At 34.4% G+C, this 18,430-nt stretch overlaps 1 protein-coding gene across 2 annotated transcripts in view; it reads right to left on the bottom strand.

Annotated features, from left to right (window-relative positions):
* LOC106156384 (L-fucose kinase) overlaps nucleotides 1-18,430 on the bottom strand; it is a 34,040-nt gene that overhangs the window by 12,532 nt on the left and 3,078 nt on the right. Inside the window, exons 2-20 of one of the 2 annotated variants that reach the window (XM_013531605.2) lie at nucleotides 14,480-14,547; nucleotides 13,790-13,941; nucleotides 13,413-13,463; nucleotides 13,013-13,138; nucleotides 11,879-11,960; nucleotides 10,483-10,574; nucleotides 10,034-10,063; nucleotides 7,869-7,949; nucleotides 7,401-7,520; nucleotides 6,247-6,427; nucleotides 5,638-5,780; nucleotides 5,196-5,363; nucleotides 4,372-4,494; nucleotides 4,006-4,107; nucleotides 3,664-3,788; nucleotides 3,227-3,304; nucleotides 2,508-2,650; nucleotides 1,883-2,031; nucleotides 316-471 (exon numbers count right to left, since the gene is read on the bottom strand). In XM_013531605.2, coding sequence (XP_013387059.2) covers nucleotides 316-471; nucleotides 1,883-2,031; nucleotides 2,508-2,650; nucleotides 3,227-3,304; nucleotides 3,664-3,788; nucleotides 4,006-4,107; nucleotides 4,372-4,494; nucleotides 5,196-5,363; nucleotides 5,638-5,780; nucleotides 6,247-6,427; nucleotides 7,401-7,520; nucleotides 7,869-7,949; nucleotides 10,034-10,063; nucleotides 10,483-10,574; nucleotides 11,879-11,960; nucleotides 13,013-13,138; nucleotides 13,413-13,463; nucleotides 13,790-13,941; nucleotides 14,480-14,543 — 2,166 coding nt within the window. In that variant the 5' untranslated portion in view covers nucleotides 14,544-14,547. The remainder of the gene's footprint in view (nucleotides 1-315; nucleotides 472-1,882; nucleotides 2,032-2,507; nucleotides 2,651-3,226; nucleotides 3,305-3,663; nucleotides 3,789-4,005; nucleotides 4,108-4,371; nucleotides 4,495-5,195; nucleotides 5,364-5,637; nucleotides 5,781-6,246; nucleotides 6,428-7,400; nucleotides 7,521-7,868; nucleotides 7,950-10,033; nucleotides 10,064-10,482; nucleotides 10,575-11,878; nucleotides 11,961-13,012; nucleotides 13,139-13,412; nucleotides 13,464-13,789; nucleotides 13,942-14,479; nucleotides 14,548-18,430) is intronic. The other variant, XM_013531606.2, reaches the window with a different exon arrangement.

The following is an 18,430-nucleotide window of genomic DNA, read 5'->3' on the forward strand; positions in this document are numbered from 1 at the left end:
TGACATCAAATGGCAACTTCTATTTCAGATGTTATTTCTTAAATTGACCCAAGAAATTGAAACCAATCATGGTTTACTATGTCTTTAACAGATCCATATACCAAACAATGTTAACTTTTCTGTGATCCAATATTTTGAACTAGTAAACAGTTTTTCAAAAGATGGCATGACCTGCTTGGGCTTCATGCTACATTTCCTTCCTCATGTAGAGCCAAGCACCATTCCAAAACACAAAAAACTTTAAAACTCTCAACAAAATATTTTCTGTAAGGAAATGCTCAAGAAAATAGCTGCCTTAGACAGCAAGTTCCATACATTCTGTACAGTTTGGACGGCTTTTCTAATCAGGATGTGAGCAGCACCCTCGTAGTGTCTTGCCGCTCTGATCAGGTGTTCAGGTCTGTCCAGCCACTTTTGTCTTTCCTCTGCCATGGCTCTCACCCCCTCGCGGATACTCTCCTCAGTGGCTTGCTGGAACATGAAACACAATAAGGCTTACGATTATGTGTGATGAATTTTAAAAAGCTCCTAAATTTCGAACAATTTTAGAATCGGCTATCTGGAGTTTTTTTATGGACCATGAATTTTGACCAGTAAGCAATTTTGCATGATCTTGATTCTAGTGAATTTCGTACAGCTTAAAAATTGGCCATCGGGCTAATTCGGGCTCATAAAAATCTAACAGACTGACATAGGGCCTAGTGATGAACAGACAACTTCTGGTCAAAAATGACAGAATTTCACAAAATTTGAACATTTGGAATTTCTGAGCACCTCCCATTTCATGAATTTCTACCAAAATGATTTTTTCCTTATTTTAATTAATTTCTTCTGTACGCATTTCATGGCACATTACTGTAGACTGACTTCTGCATACTTGTATGTCACTCATTCCCTTTGTATTGAAAGGATGATTTCAAGGCACACAGTATGTGTTTTTATAGCAAAAAGATTTTCTGGAAATTCCAGAAAATTTTCCTTAGTAACAAAAGTATTTTGTCTGCACATATTTTTCATAAAATTGTAATTTATATTCTTGTTTTTCCAGTTGTAAAGTTCTATTTTTTAAAACTGTTATGAATAAAATTTAGGCACTTATTGTTAATATTACGACTCAAAAATAGGGAATTTGGAACTCAAAAGCAGATCACAAGATCATAATTTTGTTAACAGTTTTTGACTTGTTGTACTGTGGAGATAAAGAGCTAGGTATTGAAATTTCCAGAAAAATTGACATTTGCTCTATAAAAGTTGGACCTTCTTCGTGTGCCTTAAAATAGCTTCCATACAAAAATAACGACAACAAAAACAATAATAATAAAAATAACAGATGTAAAGCCGTCTTGAGATGAAACAAAATGAACCTTGGCTTCCAGCCTACAGATGAAAATTCATCTTACTTTTAAGAATTATTGATTCAAAGCATGTTAATAAATACATTTTATAAGATGTTATATAATATCACACACTAGATATGCATATATACACTATACTACATTATATTACATCATATTATCAAAATACATCAAATAAAATTGAAACAATAGCTTTTATTAATAAGCTATTGAAAAGCAATCCAATAGCCCAATAATATTTTCTTTTTTTAAATAAGGTCATTGCTCAATCATTTCAACTAGGAAAAGTGTGCATTTTACAGGTATTGTGTTTTTTTCTAAGTAATAAATTCTGGAAATTAGATCACCACCTTTGAGTGGTAGCAACGCATTTGAAAAGCAGACCAGCTAACAGTTCTATTTCAATCAGTAAAAGCACCAAAATGCCACAAAGAAATTTTTAATAATTACAAAATTATGTATTTGCAAAATTGATATTTTTTTGCCTGTTGAAATGATTGAGCCATTTCTGAAGTCTAGTTGCCAACCTCTAGTAATTTGTATGCCTTGCTCCAAGCTTTATTAGCAGCAGGACCACTCCTCATCCCCCCTCTCTTGTTAGCCATAAACCCCAAGACATCTGCCACCTGAGCCAGAGTTCTTGCAGCCAGTCCGGGGTCAATAGTGCTACACGCAACTACATATATACAAATCATATGATTTATTACTAGATGTATGTTGTTTTTTTTTAGTATAAATCATACAAATTAAAATTATATACTATATACATAAGTTATATATTATAAATAACATATGAATTATATAATCTATCATGGGAATGTTATATGGTTCTTGTTCTGTTGCAAGTGTTCAAAGTGTGAGTATGATCTTATTGTATTTTTTTTCTGTAGCAAAAAATGAATTACTTATGAGGAAAATAGTCAAGTTTGTATGTATTTAGGCAATGTGTGCGTGCATGTGTGTGTGTGTGAGAGAGAGAGAGAGAGAGAGAGAGAGAGAGAGAGAGAGAGAGAGAGAGAGAGAGAGAGAGAGAGAGAGAGAGAGAGAGAGAGAGAGAGAGAGAGAGAGAGAGAGAGAGAGAGAGAGAGAGAGAGAGAGAGAGAGAGAGAGAGAGAGAGAGAGAGAGAGAGAGAGAGAGAGAGAGAGACGTACACTTGTCCAGTGTCTCCAGTATCTCCTGATGATGACCGTCCACTGCTGCACTATTGAACAGATTGAGGAGGGCAGAGGTGCGGTCACTGTGGCCTTGCAGGACATCCCAAATCTGCTGGCAGCCAATTCGGTAGAAAAGGTCCCTGGAAAAAACATCATGTTTCAGACTTGTCAGTTGTAAAGCTTAACCTCATTTTTCAAAAGTAAAATCACTGCTCCATTGTAATTATATTGATATATGATGTTTAGAAACCTGTAAGCCCTCTCAATGAACATGTCTACTATGATGATGGTGATGACTATACATACATTTTTTATGGTGTGAACACTGTTGACTGACACAGATATTATCTAACATCTAATATCTATCTTCTTGTTGTCAAACAAAATATCTGCTCTTAAAGGTCAGTGACTGCTTATAAACTGTTGTCATAAGTTAGCATTGTCTATTGCATTCTTGAATAACTCATTGTTTTTGTCTTTTAAATCTTGTGCTTTCCTCTTTTAGAAAAATCTAGGTGATAGTGTAATATGCATATTTCAACACAAGTAGGTCGTGTCCACAGACATTTAAACCATTTTTTTTAAATTATCCAACGCCCAATTAAGTGCACTGTCAAGGCCCTGACTTCTACGAGGAGACATTTTGTATCACAGTTACACTCTAGGTCAAGGTCAAGGTCAAGGTCATGGTGAAGGCAATTGTCAAGGTCACTCACTCTCTTTTCTTCAGCTCCAGAGCTAGGTCCACACATTTCAGTATTTCCTCTAGAGACAGACGCCAGGATGCTCTCCATCTGCAGAGTTAAATATAAAAAATTGTCAAACTACAACTTACATTAACAGAACAGAGCCTACATTTTTAATCCATTGAACAAAATGTTCATGAAATACATCCAACTCTTGCTAGCAAATAAAAAACAGGTAATGACTAACAGAATTTATTATAAACTCACTTGGGAGTTAACAAAGAAAGAAGTAAAAAGAGTTTTACAGAGTAGACAATAATATCCAGGAAATACTGGAAGTGATAAATAAATAAATTAATTAATAAATAAATTAATTAATTAATTAAAAATAAATAAATAAATAAATAAATAAATCCACATATATAACTACTTTAAGCATGTCATCATTACATATACAGTGCACATACTTATCCAACAAGTTATCTTTCTTGTCCATGCCCATCAGCCATGTGATATCCTTCAAGCTGATAGGCTGCCTGATGTGTAGAACAGGAAATAACTTCGCATTAAACAGGGATTTTTCATTGTCACTCTGGAAGAAAAAAAACAACAACTGTGATATATCATTATTATATGAAGAATGACACAGGTAAATTATGGGCTTGAGTTATATTAAAGAAATAAATTGTAAACATTTCATTGGAGTCTTCAAATTGGATGAATCCAACATTCGTAATTTTATTAATTAATAGTATTATTTATATTATATTAATAAAGACTAAGTGTTACAGTACACAGGATGTGCATACTTTCTCAGCTGGCCAAAGGTCATGCTTGGTCACTCCTGATGAACGCAGAAACTCGTACCAAGGCCGGTTACAGAAAGTACTCTTTTCTTGCCATATTGGTATCTAAAAGACAATAAAAGCAAAATAAAGACAAAATAGTTTTAGGCATGTCATTAGGTACAGAAATACCATAAAATATGCCATATCAAGGTTGCATTCTGTCGAGGTCACATCCAATACTAAGGATATAGTGTATGGGTCATATTGGTTAAATTGTGTCTAGGTCACATACAATACCAAAATTATGTCACTTACAAATCTTCTGTATAAATTTTCTTTATGCAATAATCCTAAAAACCGAAGACCGAGTCCTGGCCACAGACTTACTTTCAAGATGTCATGTACGCCAAACACAACAAGAACATATTGTCTGTTCTCATCTTTCCCCATAGAAAGCTTGATATGAAATCCTTGAAGAACAATATCATCAGGAATGCTGAACTGGTTTTTCTGAAACCAAAGATTGGGAACCTGTTTACCACACAATTTCAATAATTTCTTGCCTCTTAAAAGGATGAAATAATTTACCAATGTTCTGCTACAATAAAAAAATGTTGACAAGAATAATCATGCTTTATGGTATAAACAAAATCTGAACTTTATTTAAGTATTTTGTCAGTCACAAACAATGCCAGATTTTGCCATGTGTGCAAGCTGCCCCAGTTAATTGCAACCACCTAAACTGGAAAGATTATGGTAATGACTCGATCTTTTCAATGGACAAAAATGATCAAACTTTCAGATACATCATTTTAAAATAAAAAAAATTATATTTTTATAGCATTTGTGTAGCTTTTAATGCATAGAATAGAACTATAAGGTAGTTTGCTTTGCAATTTTGTTGTAACCACTCAATAGGAATACTCTTATTATAAGGAATTCTGACTTAAAATACAGTATCTGTAAAATTCACAATTTTTCCCCCATTGAAAAGATCTAGTCATTACCGTATATTAATTCTTTCTCTCTGCCCGTGCCAAAATCTTGACCTTTGACAACTAAATATGGCATGGACTTATCTCAAACATCTCTTTATCTCTCTCTCTCTCTATCCCAACCTGAGTCAAATCAACCCCTTTTAACACCACAGTGGATTTCCATTTTGAACTGGTTTTAGTTTAAAATCAGTCAGTGTGTGGTCCCAGTCTCACCTTGAACTCCTCTGGCGTCAGTGCCACATTGTTGAGCACGCAGCCCTTGCCAACTGTAATGTGACCTTTGAGGTCACAGTGTGAGATTGTTGTCCTTGCTGCCACAGTAATGTGACCTTCAATCATAGAATTTAGAACAACACAGCTGCCATCTATTGTTGCATCTTTCTAGATTGCAAAAAAGGAAAATAATAGCATTAATAGGCTATAAATAATCTGTGTGGTTATTCAAAATAAAATGGAAGATGTATTATACGAATCAGAGGCAGTACTCTTATTATCAGCACCATATAAAAATTATCTACTCTTAATTTCTTTTCAGTAATGAGACTTCTAAATGCAAAGTTTCACCAGATAATGTTGTTATTACAACATTTATATGGAATTGTATACTGTTCTTTTTTTCAAAGTCTAGTTCTGTAGGTCTTGTTAAATAACTTACAGTTATGTGAGAATGTGCCATGTTTTGCCACATGACATTGCTATTACAACTGGCCAGAGTCTTAAGGGGGCACTCCAGGACATGTCTGCGATGTTGCTCCCCAGTTCTGGCCAGATATTCAAAACCTCCATCTTCTATCAAAACTAAAAAAAATAGAATTAAGTTAAGAAAAAATGCACTAAATGTATATGGAAAGGAGTTCTTATAGGTCTAGCAAGGAGTTCCTAGTCTAGTATGGAGTTCCTATTTTAGCAAGGAGCTCCTTGTCTAGCAAGAAGTTCATAATCTAGTCTGGTACTGTAAAATCAATACGATGAAAATCAAACAGAAACAGTGTCTGCTACTTCAAATCTAGCATGCTTGTTAAAGTTAAATGCATTTCATGATTGTCATCAACTGTTTTGTTTATTCTTCAGCTTATTTTTTCACTATATTTCACTAAACTTCTACACTAGATACTTAGCATCAATAATCCTTAGTTGCTGCATAACAAACAAGTTTGAACATAAATAAATTTTGCTATTGAACAACCAAAAGACAAAAATAATTCTAAAAAAGCATAAATATTTTCGGTCCTGTCAAATTATTTTTCTAGTTTCACCCATTAACCTGCTTTTAGCTTCAGTCCTGATAGATTTCGCCACAGTAGTCTTCTTGCTCGCTTGTAGACATCTGTCTCACTGGTTGCCATGGAAACAGGCGTGTCTTTTTTGCCTTCCACATTATCCACGTACTGCTGTTCAGTTATGGCACTGCACATGGGCAACAGGAAGTCATAGAAGAGGGACAGCTTAAAAAAAAAATATCAGAAAAAAATATATATTTATTTCAAAACCAATACATGAACATTTCAGCAAGGGGATATATTGTATAACATTTGTTATTTTTGTACACTGTAATTCAATAATTTAATATGTTATATTATATCTTAACATAGAAGATCCTAATAATTAATGAAATACGTCATTAAACAACAACAAAAACCAAAAGCTCAGGTACAAAGATGTGATTGAATCCAAGTAGGTTAGAACTGATGACCTCGATACAAAAGGCCAGATATCCACCATCTTGTGTGAACACTGCCTTAGCATTATGTTCCCTCTGGTATCTTCAAAGTATTATTTGCATGAGCCTGTAATAGGCAGCTTTTTATCCACACTGTCTAACCCTCATCTACTAAGGACGTGATTTGGATGTTTATGATACCAAATAAAATAACAACAGTTACTGTTAATTGTTTAGATTATGCAAAGGTTTGTTTTATGACACACAAAAATAACAATCTCTTTATTGTGAGGTTTGTCATAACACAAATTGTTCAGGCTTTAAGCTAGATGAGTTTGAGTGGAGGAGGGAGGAATTGGCTTGCAAAGTTCCGCTCTGAATCAGAATTGGAACTACATTTTATCCTGATTATCAAGTTGGGACCACATAAGGAGGTAAAAAAGACTACATTATCAGCTCAAGAACCCACCCCCTTTGAAATTGCTGACCACAGCCCTGACAAAGAACAGTGATAAAAAGTTCATAGCCTTGTATTCACTTAACAAAATATCAGGCCTGCTGCAAATTGGCAGCAAATTTGCAGCAGTTTTGCTGCAATGTTGCTGCAAACTGCAATTTCTTCTTACAAATTTTCACCAAATTTGCTTCAAAATGGCTGCAAATGAGCAGCAATAAAAATTTTTCTTACAAACTCGTTACTGCAAACTTTTAGTATTGCTGCAATATTGCTGCAAACTTTTCAGTTTGCTAAGGGTTACCTCCAATGGTTTGGCTCCTGAGTCGAGTCCCATGTATGTGCAGGCATCCAGTGGAGGGAGATAGTGGAACTGGGACAGTTTCTCGGCCACTTTGGGACTCAGGTACATGACCCCCACAGCCTGTATACAGGAGACAACAAACTTAAAAAATATCCTGCCCAACACTTGACATTTCATCACTATTAATCTAATAAGCTTGATGATATTTGTCACCAATTATTTGTCACCAATTAACTGATGCTTTGGCTGATACATTTGATTTTTATAAAGGTTCATAGGCATAAGCCTATTCCAAATTAAAATAATTATTCATGTGAAAGTATGAGAAAGTGTGAGAAAGAAATATATTGCAGTTTCATTTTTGATACTGTTGATGAATTACAATTAAATAAAGTTAAAACTGTACAATTGTGTGTGTGTGTGTGAGTGCATCTGTGTTGAGTTAGATGTGCATGCATGCATCCGTACTATGGGCACTTTGCCGTTGTTATTGGCGCATTTTGCTATTTCTTCTGTGCTGCCTCTGAATATAATCTCTTCCACAGAACCCTGAAAATATTCAATTTTAAATGTGGTAGAAAAAAAACAGGAGTTCAGATTATTTCAGTAATGAAACAGTTTTAAGACTTAAGCATTAAAATATCCAATGGAAATTGAAAAATCAAAAATTATAAATGCATCTACTTAAATCCATTCTTTTAGCAGAATACCTGACTTCTATTTCAAAACAATAAGCATGAATGTGCAAACAAGCCAGTAACAAATCTTCACATGCAAGTGTATATAAAATCATGTATTCTGACATTGTTAAGCAGGCCTACATGTTGCACATCATGTACTGTCATTTGCATGCATAGCATTTGACCAAAAACAGCAATAAACTTCATCATATAGTTCAATGTACCCTCATGTACCATGAAGTGCAGATACAATGTGCCTCGGCTTCTGCATAACTTAATTTCATAGTCTCCATATGTGAGTTAGCTATAAGCTGGCATATGCAGAAAAATTAAACATGAAGAAGCTGATACACTTTGGATATAAAAATTAGCTGAAATGTTCTACAATGTCTAGAGTTCTTCAGATACCATGCATACATTATTTTCATTAAAGTTAACCAAAACAAGGCGCTAATCTGCGACTATCCACATTGATTTACTATCTGCTTGTCAGGTTTTTGCCAACTGGTATTTGGGATAAAGCCTATAGCAAACTGGAATTGTAAAATAAAGCTTCTTGAGGCATGCTGTCCTAAAGGGCACACTATTTGTTTGCTTATTTATTCATTTTTTTCTCAAATATATTTGCTTGAATGATAATAAACTTGTCCAAACAATGATGTGGTTTAAGTGACAGCCACTAGGTGTCACCTAATTCTGCACACTCTGTTTCCTGTCCAATGCATTTTTGTAATGTTAAGTTGTTTTGTAATTTCATAGTGAATATATGGAAATATGTAAATCTGTTCAGAGTTGTATATAGATCGAAAAAAAGTCAAATAAATAGTAATAAATGTTAAACTATCACTAGCATTGTAACGCCTGGCTCAAGTATTCAAAGTATTTTGAGATTTAAGTGAGGCTAGTGATGCCATTTACTACAAATGATATAAAATTTAACAAGACAATGTTATCTGTGCCATGATAGCTACCTACAATCAACATGCAAACAAACCAACAACAACAACTAAAAAAACCTAGGTTTTTTATTGACTAAGAAATTATTGAACCATGCAAAATATGCTGATCAGAAGACTCTCATCATATCAATGCTAAGCTACTTGTATATAATTAGTGTCAACAGAGTATAGATACATTGCACCAACAGCAATTCCTCAACTGTTATAGGGTATAGAAGTAAGGCTTTGAAGTTTCAAGATTTGGCAAGATTTTGACATTTGGGTGGTCTAATAAACAGTGACTACAGCTGTGAACATGTTTTTTTTGCTTCATTTTGGGGTGTAGTCATCGGAGTACCAAGGAAGTGTTTTTTTTTTTTTTTTGTTCTCTGTGGATAACCTCAAACATGGCAATTGGAAAAAACTGTGGTAACAAGTTTTGACAATCATAATACAAACTTGCAAACAAGATGGCGAGATTCCCTGGAAATGGGTACATTGTGCAATAACATCGCAATATTTGCTCTATTATTGCACACCTGCAAATGATGCTTCGCTGCGCTATCTAAAGTACTGGACCTGGTAATAAACCATTACAACATTGCTATAACTGACACAGTGACTTTACACTCTACTGAACCAGAAGTAAATTATAAAGCAGTGCACCTTCCACGAAGAGCTTTCACAGAGGAGATCTAGTGTGCAATATGAGCCAAATGTCATATATATATCATGGACATACATATAGATTTTTCCAGAGGGCCCAATCTACAAACAGATTGCATACTGGTGTGCTCATGCAGTGACATATCAAAATGCATTCATATATATAGTATGCCTCTGGCAAGATACAAACCTAAAATAGTGCTTATACAATACAAAATATCATAATATTAAAACCAAAGGCTACCTAATTTTTTCTAAGTGGCAAACTGTCATTTTGCAATGACATCAAAAAATATCATTTTATGACGTTTGTGATTTAGAATTATTTGCTACCTCATGCTTTTTATACCTGTGTTATTCCCTTACTACCCCTTAGGATCTACAATCATAAATAATGAAATCAAAATTCTGTTTAATTTTTAATTCAGATCAAATTTTAATTTCTATCAATGTTTTGTCTCATAAAATGAGACTACTTTTTATATTTATTATCTTGATTACATGTTGCAAATGCATAGTCTTATGTAATACATAAATTTATGTAATACATAAATTTAACCAAATACAAATCAAATTCTTAACTTGACTTCCATTATCATTTAAGAAACACTGTAACAACATGAGCCATTATGTGACACACAAACCATGGGCAATACACAGACCTGGAGATCACATGATCTGGACCTTGAGATCACATGACCTGGACCTTGAGATCACATGACCTAGACCTTGAGATCCCATGACCTGTACCCTAAGATCACATGATCTGACTTGTTTTTACAGCATGCATATTCTTACCTCTGGTCCCATTTTGTACACACCATGTGCCTTGGCGTACTCGGGATTACCAGGCACAGAGATGGCCATTATATCACAGTTGGACAGGGGAACTAAAAAAACAACCAAATGATGCCAATAAATATCCAGTGCTGCATAATGCTGGGAAAGTATAATTTTATTTAAAAGAAAATACTAGTAATATTGTAACAGTTTAAAAAGAGATAAAAGGGCATTAAAATATTATATATATGTAATTATTAATGAAGTTATAAAACTACCTAAAATTTGACAGCGCCTAGCTTGTAAAACTCTAAGTTGATGTCTCAGTTTAAAATTTGGTGATATAAATCTCTAATGGTTAAAATGGGTCTTGGAGAAGGTCATGTAGCCAAAACTTGGCTTGTTTTTAGTAAAATAAAACCTTAGAAATGTCCTTCCATGTATGTAATGACAGCAATGATCAGTGCATCAAAATAAGTCTAAGTGTAATATTTCAGCCATTTCAGTATAACCAGAGAGGTGCGTTGTGTTATTTCTTTCTTTTCTTGGACTACCTGTATAAAATGATCTGTAGACCATGAAGGCCTCTGATAATGTATATAGCCTTTGGATGCCCTAGCTTTTAAATTGTACATGTACACTATACTTGATGTGTAGTTCATGCCAGGAGATCATATGATATGTCTGGGTGGCAGTGACTTCAATACACATACTGTGGTCATTTTTGTTTGGAAAGCAGTTCTATAGGGGGTGATTTAGCTTCCTATATTGTTATTTAGTTCCAAAATGTTTTCAAGTTCTTTTAAGGCGCGCACACACACACACACACACACACACACACACACACAGCACTTCAATGGAAGATATGATCTGTCCAACTAAATTTTTTTGGCAAATGTTATTTCACAGTGTACAGGTGCAGATGGGGTGTATAACAGAAAACTTAGTAAAAGCTTGGAATAGATGCTGGTGTTCTTTCAAAATAATATTCTATCGAGTTTTGAGGTAAATAATGTACTATCCATGTATTTCAACTTGGTAATTGTGATCATGAAAACCATTATAGCCTTTGGAAAAAAAAAAAAAAGAGTCACAGTAGGAAAAACACCAATATGTATAGCACATTAAAATATCTTACACGCTTTAAGGACATGTAAAAAAATTCATAACTGAATGCCTCTGGTGCTGGCAGCTTTCATGTTTGCATTTACTACAGTGGGAAGTCATAAAGAGCGCACACAGAACAGCGTACTAACAGATCCATGGATTAAATATGGCCGACCCACTTGATTGCTTGTTGTGTAATCCCTATGGAAAACTATTCAGAGTCTAATCAGGAATTAAGCAGCATATTTGATCTGCTGTTCTGTTAGTCCGCGGCTCTGACTGCGCTCAATGATAGTGTTTATTTTACCTTGTTTAAAAGGCTGGTCTGGTACTGTGATGAACATGTCTGTACTGCATACCCATACTCCTGGTGGGGTATTGGGCGCAAGCTGAATGGAGATATAGAAAAACTAACATAAAATGTATACATACCACTGATATAATACTTAACTGTTTATCTTGACACTGAGGATTGGAGAATCTTAGCCGTATTGGAAGAATACTTGGCAAAAGTGCCCAAGGCCAACAACGAAAGACCTTCCTTGACAATTTTGAATTTCCAACAAGACAGCACTTGGTTTATGGCAAAAAAACACAAACCTTTGGCAAATTATTGTCAAACACTGCATTGGTGATGGCACATGAAGAAGAAGATACAATACCACTGATTCAACAATGGATAGGCACGCATTTTTTAAAAAAATATTTCTATACTAACAATTATCCCGTATTGTTTATGCCACATGAAAATTGAGGATTGGCTTGCATGTATCACACAAGAGAGAATCAACTCATTACATAAAAGTTTGATTCTGATGGCAGGCAATATAGCCTAACTGAACAGCTGGTATATTCACAGATATACGTAATACTATATAAAAGATGAATACAGACAGGCAAAGAACTGAATATAGGCAGGTAAAAACACCATGATGGAAGGTTATAAAGTTTAAACAAAATTTTCCTCCAAAGTTTCAGCAAAGACATGGACAAACACAGCTGCTACTTACAAGCCAGCCGAAGCTGACAAATGTACAGACAACCTATCTCAGCTATAATATTAATAAAAAACCTAATACACTGAACAGTCACAGTTCTAATAAACCCCTGTATATAACAGTGAGAAAATTGAAGGAAAAGAGATTCTTGAAAGTTTGGTAGTGGAGTTGTAATGTTCTAAAATTATGTAAAATGACACTATTAGAAAAGTGTCTGCCGTTTGGAAGATACAGTGTCCACAAAATCATAATTATGAAAAAATAAACATTGTTGAACTTTGTGGAATAATGATATCATGCCCAATTCTAATTTGGCAAGGAGAGCTGCACTTTAAAAATGTTGACAGTTCTTCAGTAGAAAAGTTAAAACTAAAATTTAGGAATATGTGACATTTTTTCAATATTTGCTTTTTTGGGATCATAAATTCTGTACAGCTACCTACCTGATTTGTGACAGTGTCTAAAATGAAGTCAAAATTGCATAGCAGGGAATCATACTTGGATGACTTGTAGGACACTGGCAGTGTAGTAAATGCTTTACCACAAGCATCAAATGGAAAATCACGCCCCTTTAAAAGATATTGGCATTATATGAATAATATCAGATTATTCTTACTAACTTTTTAGCCTAAAGAATTCAAATAAATGAATTTATTTACAATTATGAGGTTGTCTTTTTCTTTGTGGAATTCTTTTTTAAAAGATCCAATTGCAATCCAGAAAAATTTTATAAATAATCTTAAAGTACAGGTTTGAAAGAATTTTTCACTTAAACATATTAGCATCATTCAATCACAAATAAATAAATAAATTGACAAGTATGAGTGAAAATTAGCCACTTACCAAATGCATGATAAGAATATGTACATTTTGTAACACATCGCTGTTAATAACCTGCAAGAATAATTAGTTAACATTTATGAAATTAATTTAAAGTGCAAATCTTAATGGATACCAGCAGACAATTTCAAAATCTTATTGACAGATCAGCCAAATGGAATTTTTTTAAAAGAAAAATTAACAATTCTCAGCAACAAAATAATCACAACTGGCTAGCTGTTTTAAATTTAAGCCAATAAAATTGTTTATTTAATATTAGAACAAACTCAAGTTAATTAAAAAAAAAAAACAACAAAAACTCTAGACAGATTTTCCAGTCAACCAACATGAGAAGTGCAACAGGCTCATGCCACCCAGGGGTCACCCCCTTAACTACTTACTGTGTACCCTTGCTTTGCACTGAGATGCTCAGACACCACCAGAAGAGCATTCAGGGTGGCTCCTCCGCTCCCAACTTGGGAAGCGGGGTCCTCCACTGTAAGAAGCAGGACATCCTCAGCTATGAAGCCTTTCTGTTGCCTCGTCTCAAGTTCTGAAATGAGTTTTTTTCCAACATCTCTGTGATAGCTTACTCAAATTATTATTTGTAACAAATTGCTTTTAACATATTTCCTGCTGCATTCTTTCTCATAAGACAATGGTTTTCACAAATTATTTCTTATTTCCTGTTGCACTGTCTTTAAAAGAAAAGTGTCTTGACTTAAACAAATTGTTTGTGTGATATTTCCTGCTGCATTCTGTCTATATCTTACAGATTCCCATTAACTGAAGATACAACATTTCTTTTCTACTGTGGAGAAAGCATTTTAAAAAACACATTTACTTTTGAATTAATTTGAATCTTACTTATTTTTTCACATATTCTTATTGCTGATTTAATTTGACAAAAAATCCTAAGTTTTGTAAGTATCATATTTAATTTTACTATCACATCTTTCAAGAAGCTGTAATGGGATGAAAGGAAATGCATCACTATCATCATCTATTCTCATTATGACTCCCTTGAATAATTTTTATAAACTTGAAAAAAATTTATTCTAGCTACTAGTACTCGTCCAGATCTTCCTTACCTTTCTGACAGGCATTAGCACTGTGCTTGTTCTGGCAGGTGAGCACAATGGCTGTCCACTTCATTATGCTGGCCAACCATGAAAAACAAAAGAATAAATAAGTTAAACATAAAAAAAGACAAGAGTTATGATGATATAAATAAAGCTGACATTCCAATCCAAAGCAGCACTGGTGCTAGCTGTTACTATCTATACATACACATACACATACGTGCACATGTGCACACACACACACACACACACACACACACACACACACACACACACACACACACACACACACACACACACACACACACACACACACACACACACACACAAAGACAGACAGAAACAAACCTGCATGCACATACACACAAACACACGTGCAAACACACACACTTGTGATTGTATTTTTTTTAATTTTTCTTACTTACCAGCCCAGGCAAACAGCACCCGACAATTTATAAGGCTGCGCTCACATGAAAAATCTATTTTCTAAAAATCTATTTGCGGTATCTTGTGGTCATGGTCTGTGCCCTGAATACCACGTGGCGTAATTACTGGCAGCGACGAGAATTAATTACAGCTTTGGAAGTAACTGGCTTGCGCTGCCCATAATTACGCCGTGGGGTATTCAGGGCACAGACCGTGATCACAAGATACCGCAAATAGATTTTTAGATTTTTAGAAAATAGATTTTCATGTGAACGCAGCCTAAGTCTCATAACACTCTTTAAAATGTTGAAATAGAAAGCAATGTTGTGTCTTTCCATCTTGGCTGACAAAAACAAACACAAAATCAATGATATTTTCATACACTGAATGACCCTTGTTATGCCTGACTTAGCATAAAAATAAAATAGCAAGGACAAGTCTGTTTTATGTGGTTCCCATAGTCCTGAACCAGTCAGTGATTAACAGCCAAGCTTGGCTGAACCTTGGACCTAAATAGAGAAGGACAAGAAACGCGGCATCTTCCTTTGAAGCTATGTGCGTTCGGGTAAACATTCGCCTATTGTCTCACATAATCTGTTTTGATAGCTCCACGGGCGTCTGAACAGCTTATTATCAAGGTAGCGCGCGCTGTGCTTTGGTGCATTTCTATTGTTTCTCTGCATTGATAACGCAATTTCTCGCAGTCCCTCGTGGTTGCTATGATACAGCATTGCCGCCATCTTGCAGTTGCGAGCACACAGGTTTCCGTCAACACGTGGAAATTTATTGAGGGGTTTTCGGCATTTTTCCCCGTTACCTCATAAAAACGGGGTGAGAAGTTTGTCTTCAATACCTGCTGCCTTTCCCTGTCCGTGAGGTAGTCTCTGACAGGACAGGAATATGCACCCAACGACCGGAAATCTCATTCCTACATGTACCAGTAGCTGTGACACCCCGGAAGATCAATCAAATTTACACAAGAACTGACTGCTGGTGAATCAGACAAATTAAAAATGGACCTTTTTAGCATGTTTGTGAAATTATATATTACCATTAGGGGCCACTCATTTTGCAGACAGCTTAAAGAAAAGTACCAAGAATCTGTGTCTGCATCTACGAAAGAAAAAGGATTGAGAAAGTCTCTCAAAAGGAAGAGTAGAATTACAGCTTGAATTATTACCTAGATTTTCAACAAACAGACAGTATGATCTTGTGCATTTATAACATTTGGGTTTTTTCACTTAGCAATTAAGATCTTAATTAGAAATTTCATCTAGGTTTACATTAATTTTAATTAGTTATTTAAGAGTCAGATTTGTCGTATTAGTTTGGTAGAAAATAATACACCAGGTACCAAAATATGGCTTTCTGTTTTCATAACTGAAAAGCAGTCGTAATTCAAGAACTTATTATAAGTATTTATTATATTTGTTTTTTTCATTCAGCAACTATCTTTCATTTATATTTCGCTTTATTTTTCATTAAAAGTTACCCGTTTACAATATGAGATTAATTTCACCAATACTGATCTTATGGTAATAAAAAATGCATATATTTGATATAAAAAATCTTTTTTTTATTTCTTTTCACTTCCTTTTTTTTTTTTTACACAACTTTAAATAATAAAAGATTTGATAAATAAGACGCATATCACTGCAAGAGGGCCAATATCAAATGTGAGTATGAATTTTATCAGGATCAGATTTTTTAAACCTGTAGTTAGTGTATTCTGAGGTAATTGAATATGCAATTTCAATCAAGCAAGAAAAAACTGTCTAAACATATAATCCATGTTTTTTACATTTGATTTTTTTTTTCATTATAAGATAGGAAATATAAAACAACTTGAGTACATTCCAATATTTATTATTATAAAAGTAAACATTAAATTTTTAAAATGCTTGTTACAAAGCTAGTGATGATGAATATACATGTGCAGTTTTCTTGTCTTGTCTCTTTTGTGAAAGTCATGTTGGAGTTATTTCCTATTTGTATCCAAGTAGTATTAACTTATTTATAAAAGGTATAAACTAATTTCTCATTGACCTATGTGAATTACTGTTCAAATGTTTAATTAGTGAGTCTCCTCTTGGGCAATGGTGCATTGTCCAATTTTAACTTTCCGGCATCTTGTGGAGAGAATCTGGAAGAGAATAAGAATGTTTTTATCACAAACTACTATAAATGACAATTGCCTTTTTTACTTCTACTTGGACATTTGAGCCACAGGTAAGCCTTATCAAATGCATCTCAAGATTCTACCTGTCAGGTAGATTTTCCCTCTAGTTAAATTTACTTCCCTTGTTAGGCATGGACTTTCTAGATCATTATCAGCCAGGTAACTAAGCCGTCTGGCCCTTTGATGATTTGATAAAGCCAGCTAGGTGCTATCCAAAGGCATGTCTCATGATTATTTCAAAGATTTAAAGCACCTGATAACAAGATAATGCAATGTAGCAAGGCAATTACAGAGGTGAGACTCTTATCACAAATGTGATCAAGATCTACTTTTATGACCATTACCCGAGTAAATATAATCATGAACTTTGCATGTGTACATGTCCACATATACACTTTCACTATAAGACCAATGAGGGTGTTTGTCAATCGTCTTTATTCTGTTTAGGGAATCCAATTTAAAAATGAAAAACTAATAATTATTATTCTCAAACTGGAGCAGACTTTAGCCGGTCATGTGAATATACATATATACTTCAGAGTAGAGTTAATGTCAACTTTGATAAAAGGATATTAAAAGGCCCACAGGTGCGTTTTTTGTGTGTCACAATTGCATGGGTGGTGCCATATTGCAATGATAGCCCATATTAAGAGTTAAAAAAATAATAATTATCATTCTCAGACTGGAGCTGACTGGAGCCGGTAATGTGTAAATATATATATACTTTCGAGCAGTGTTAATGTCAACTTTGATAAAAGGATATTTAAAGAATCACAGTTGCGTTTTTGTGTGTAACAATTGCATGTGTGGTCTCATATTGCTATGTTAGCCCATATTGAGAGTCAAAAAAATAATAATTATCATTTTCAGACCAGAGCTGACTGTAGCCGGTAATGTGTAAATATGTATATACTTTAGAGCAGTGTTAATGTCAACTTTGATAAAAGGATATTAAAAGGATCACAGGTGCGTTTTTGTGAGTCATAATTGCATGTGTTGTGCCATATTGCAATGATAGCCCATATTGAGAGTTATAAAAATAATAATTATCATTCTCAGACCGGAGCTGACTGTAGCCGGTAATGTGTAAATATGTATATACTTCAGAGCAGTGTTAATGTCAACTTTGATAAAAGGATATTAAAAGGATCACAGGTGCGTTTTTGTGTGTCACAATTGCATGTGTGGTGCCATGTTGCAACGAGAGCCCATATTAAGAGTTAAAAATATTAATTATCATTCCATAATTCGGGCTCACTTAAGCAAGTAACATAAACCTATACATATAGTACACAGCGGTGTTGATGCCACCTTTATCTAAACCGTACGTAAAAAATACCAGACCTAAAACGATG

This window comes from Lingula anatina, chromosome 4 (genome assembly GCF_051362555.1).
Source record: "Lingula anatina isolate TDL-2025a chromosome 4, LinAna3.0, whole genome shotgun sequence".
Lineage (NCBI taxonomy): Eukaryota > Metazoa > Brachiopoda > Lingulata > Lingulida > Lingulidae > Lingula > Lingula anatina.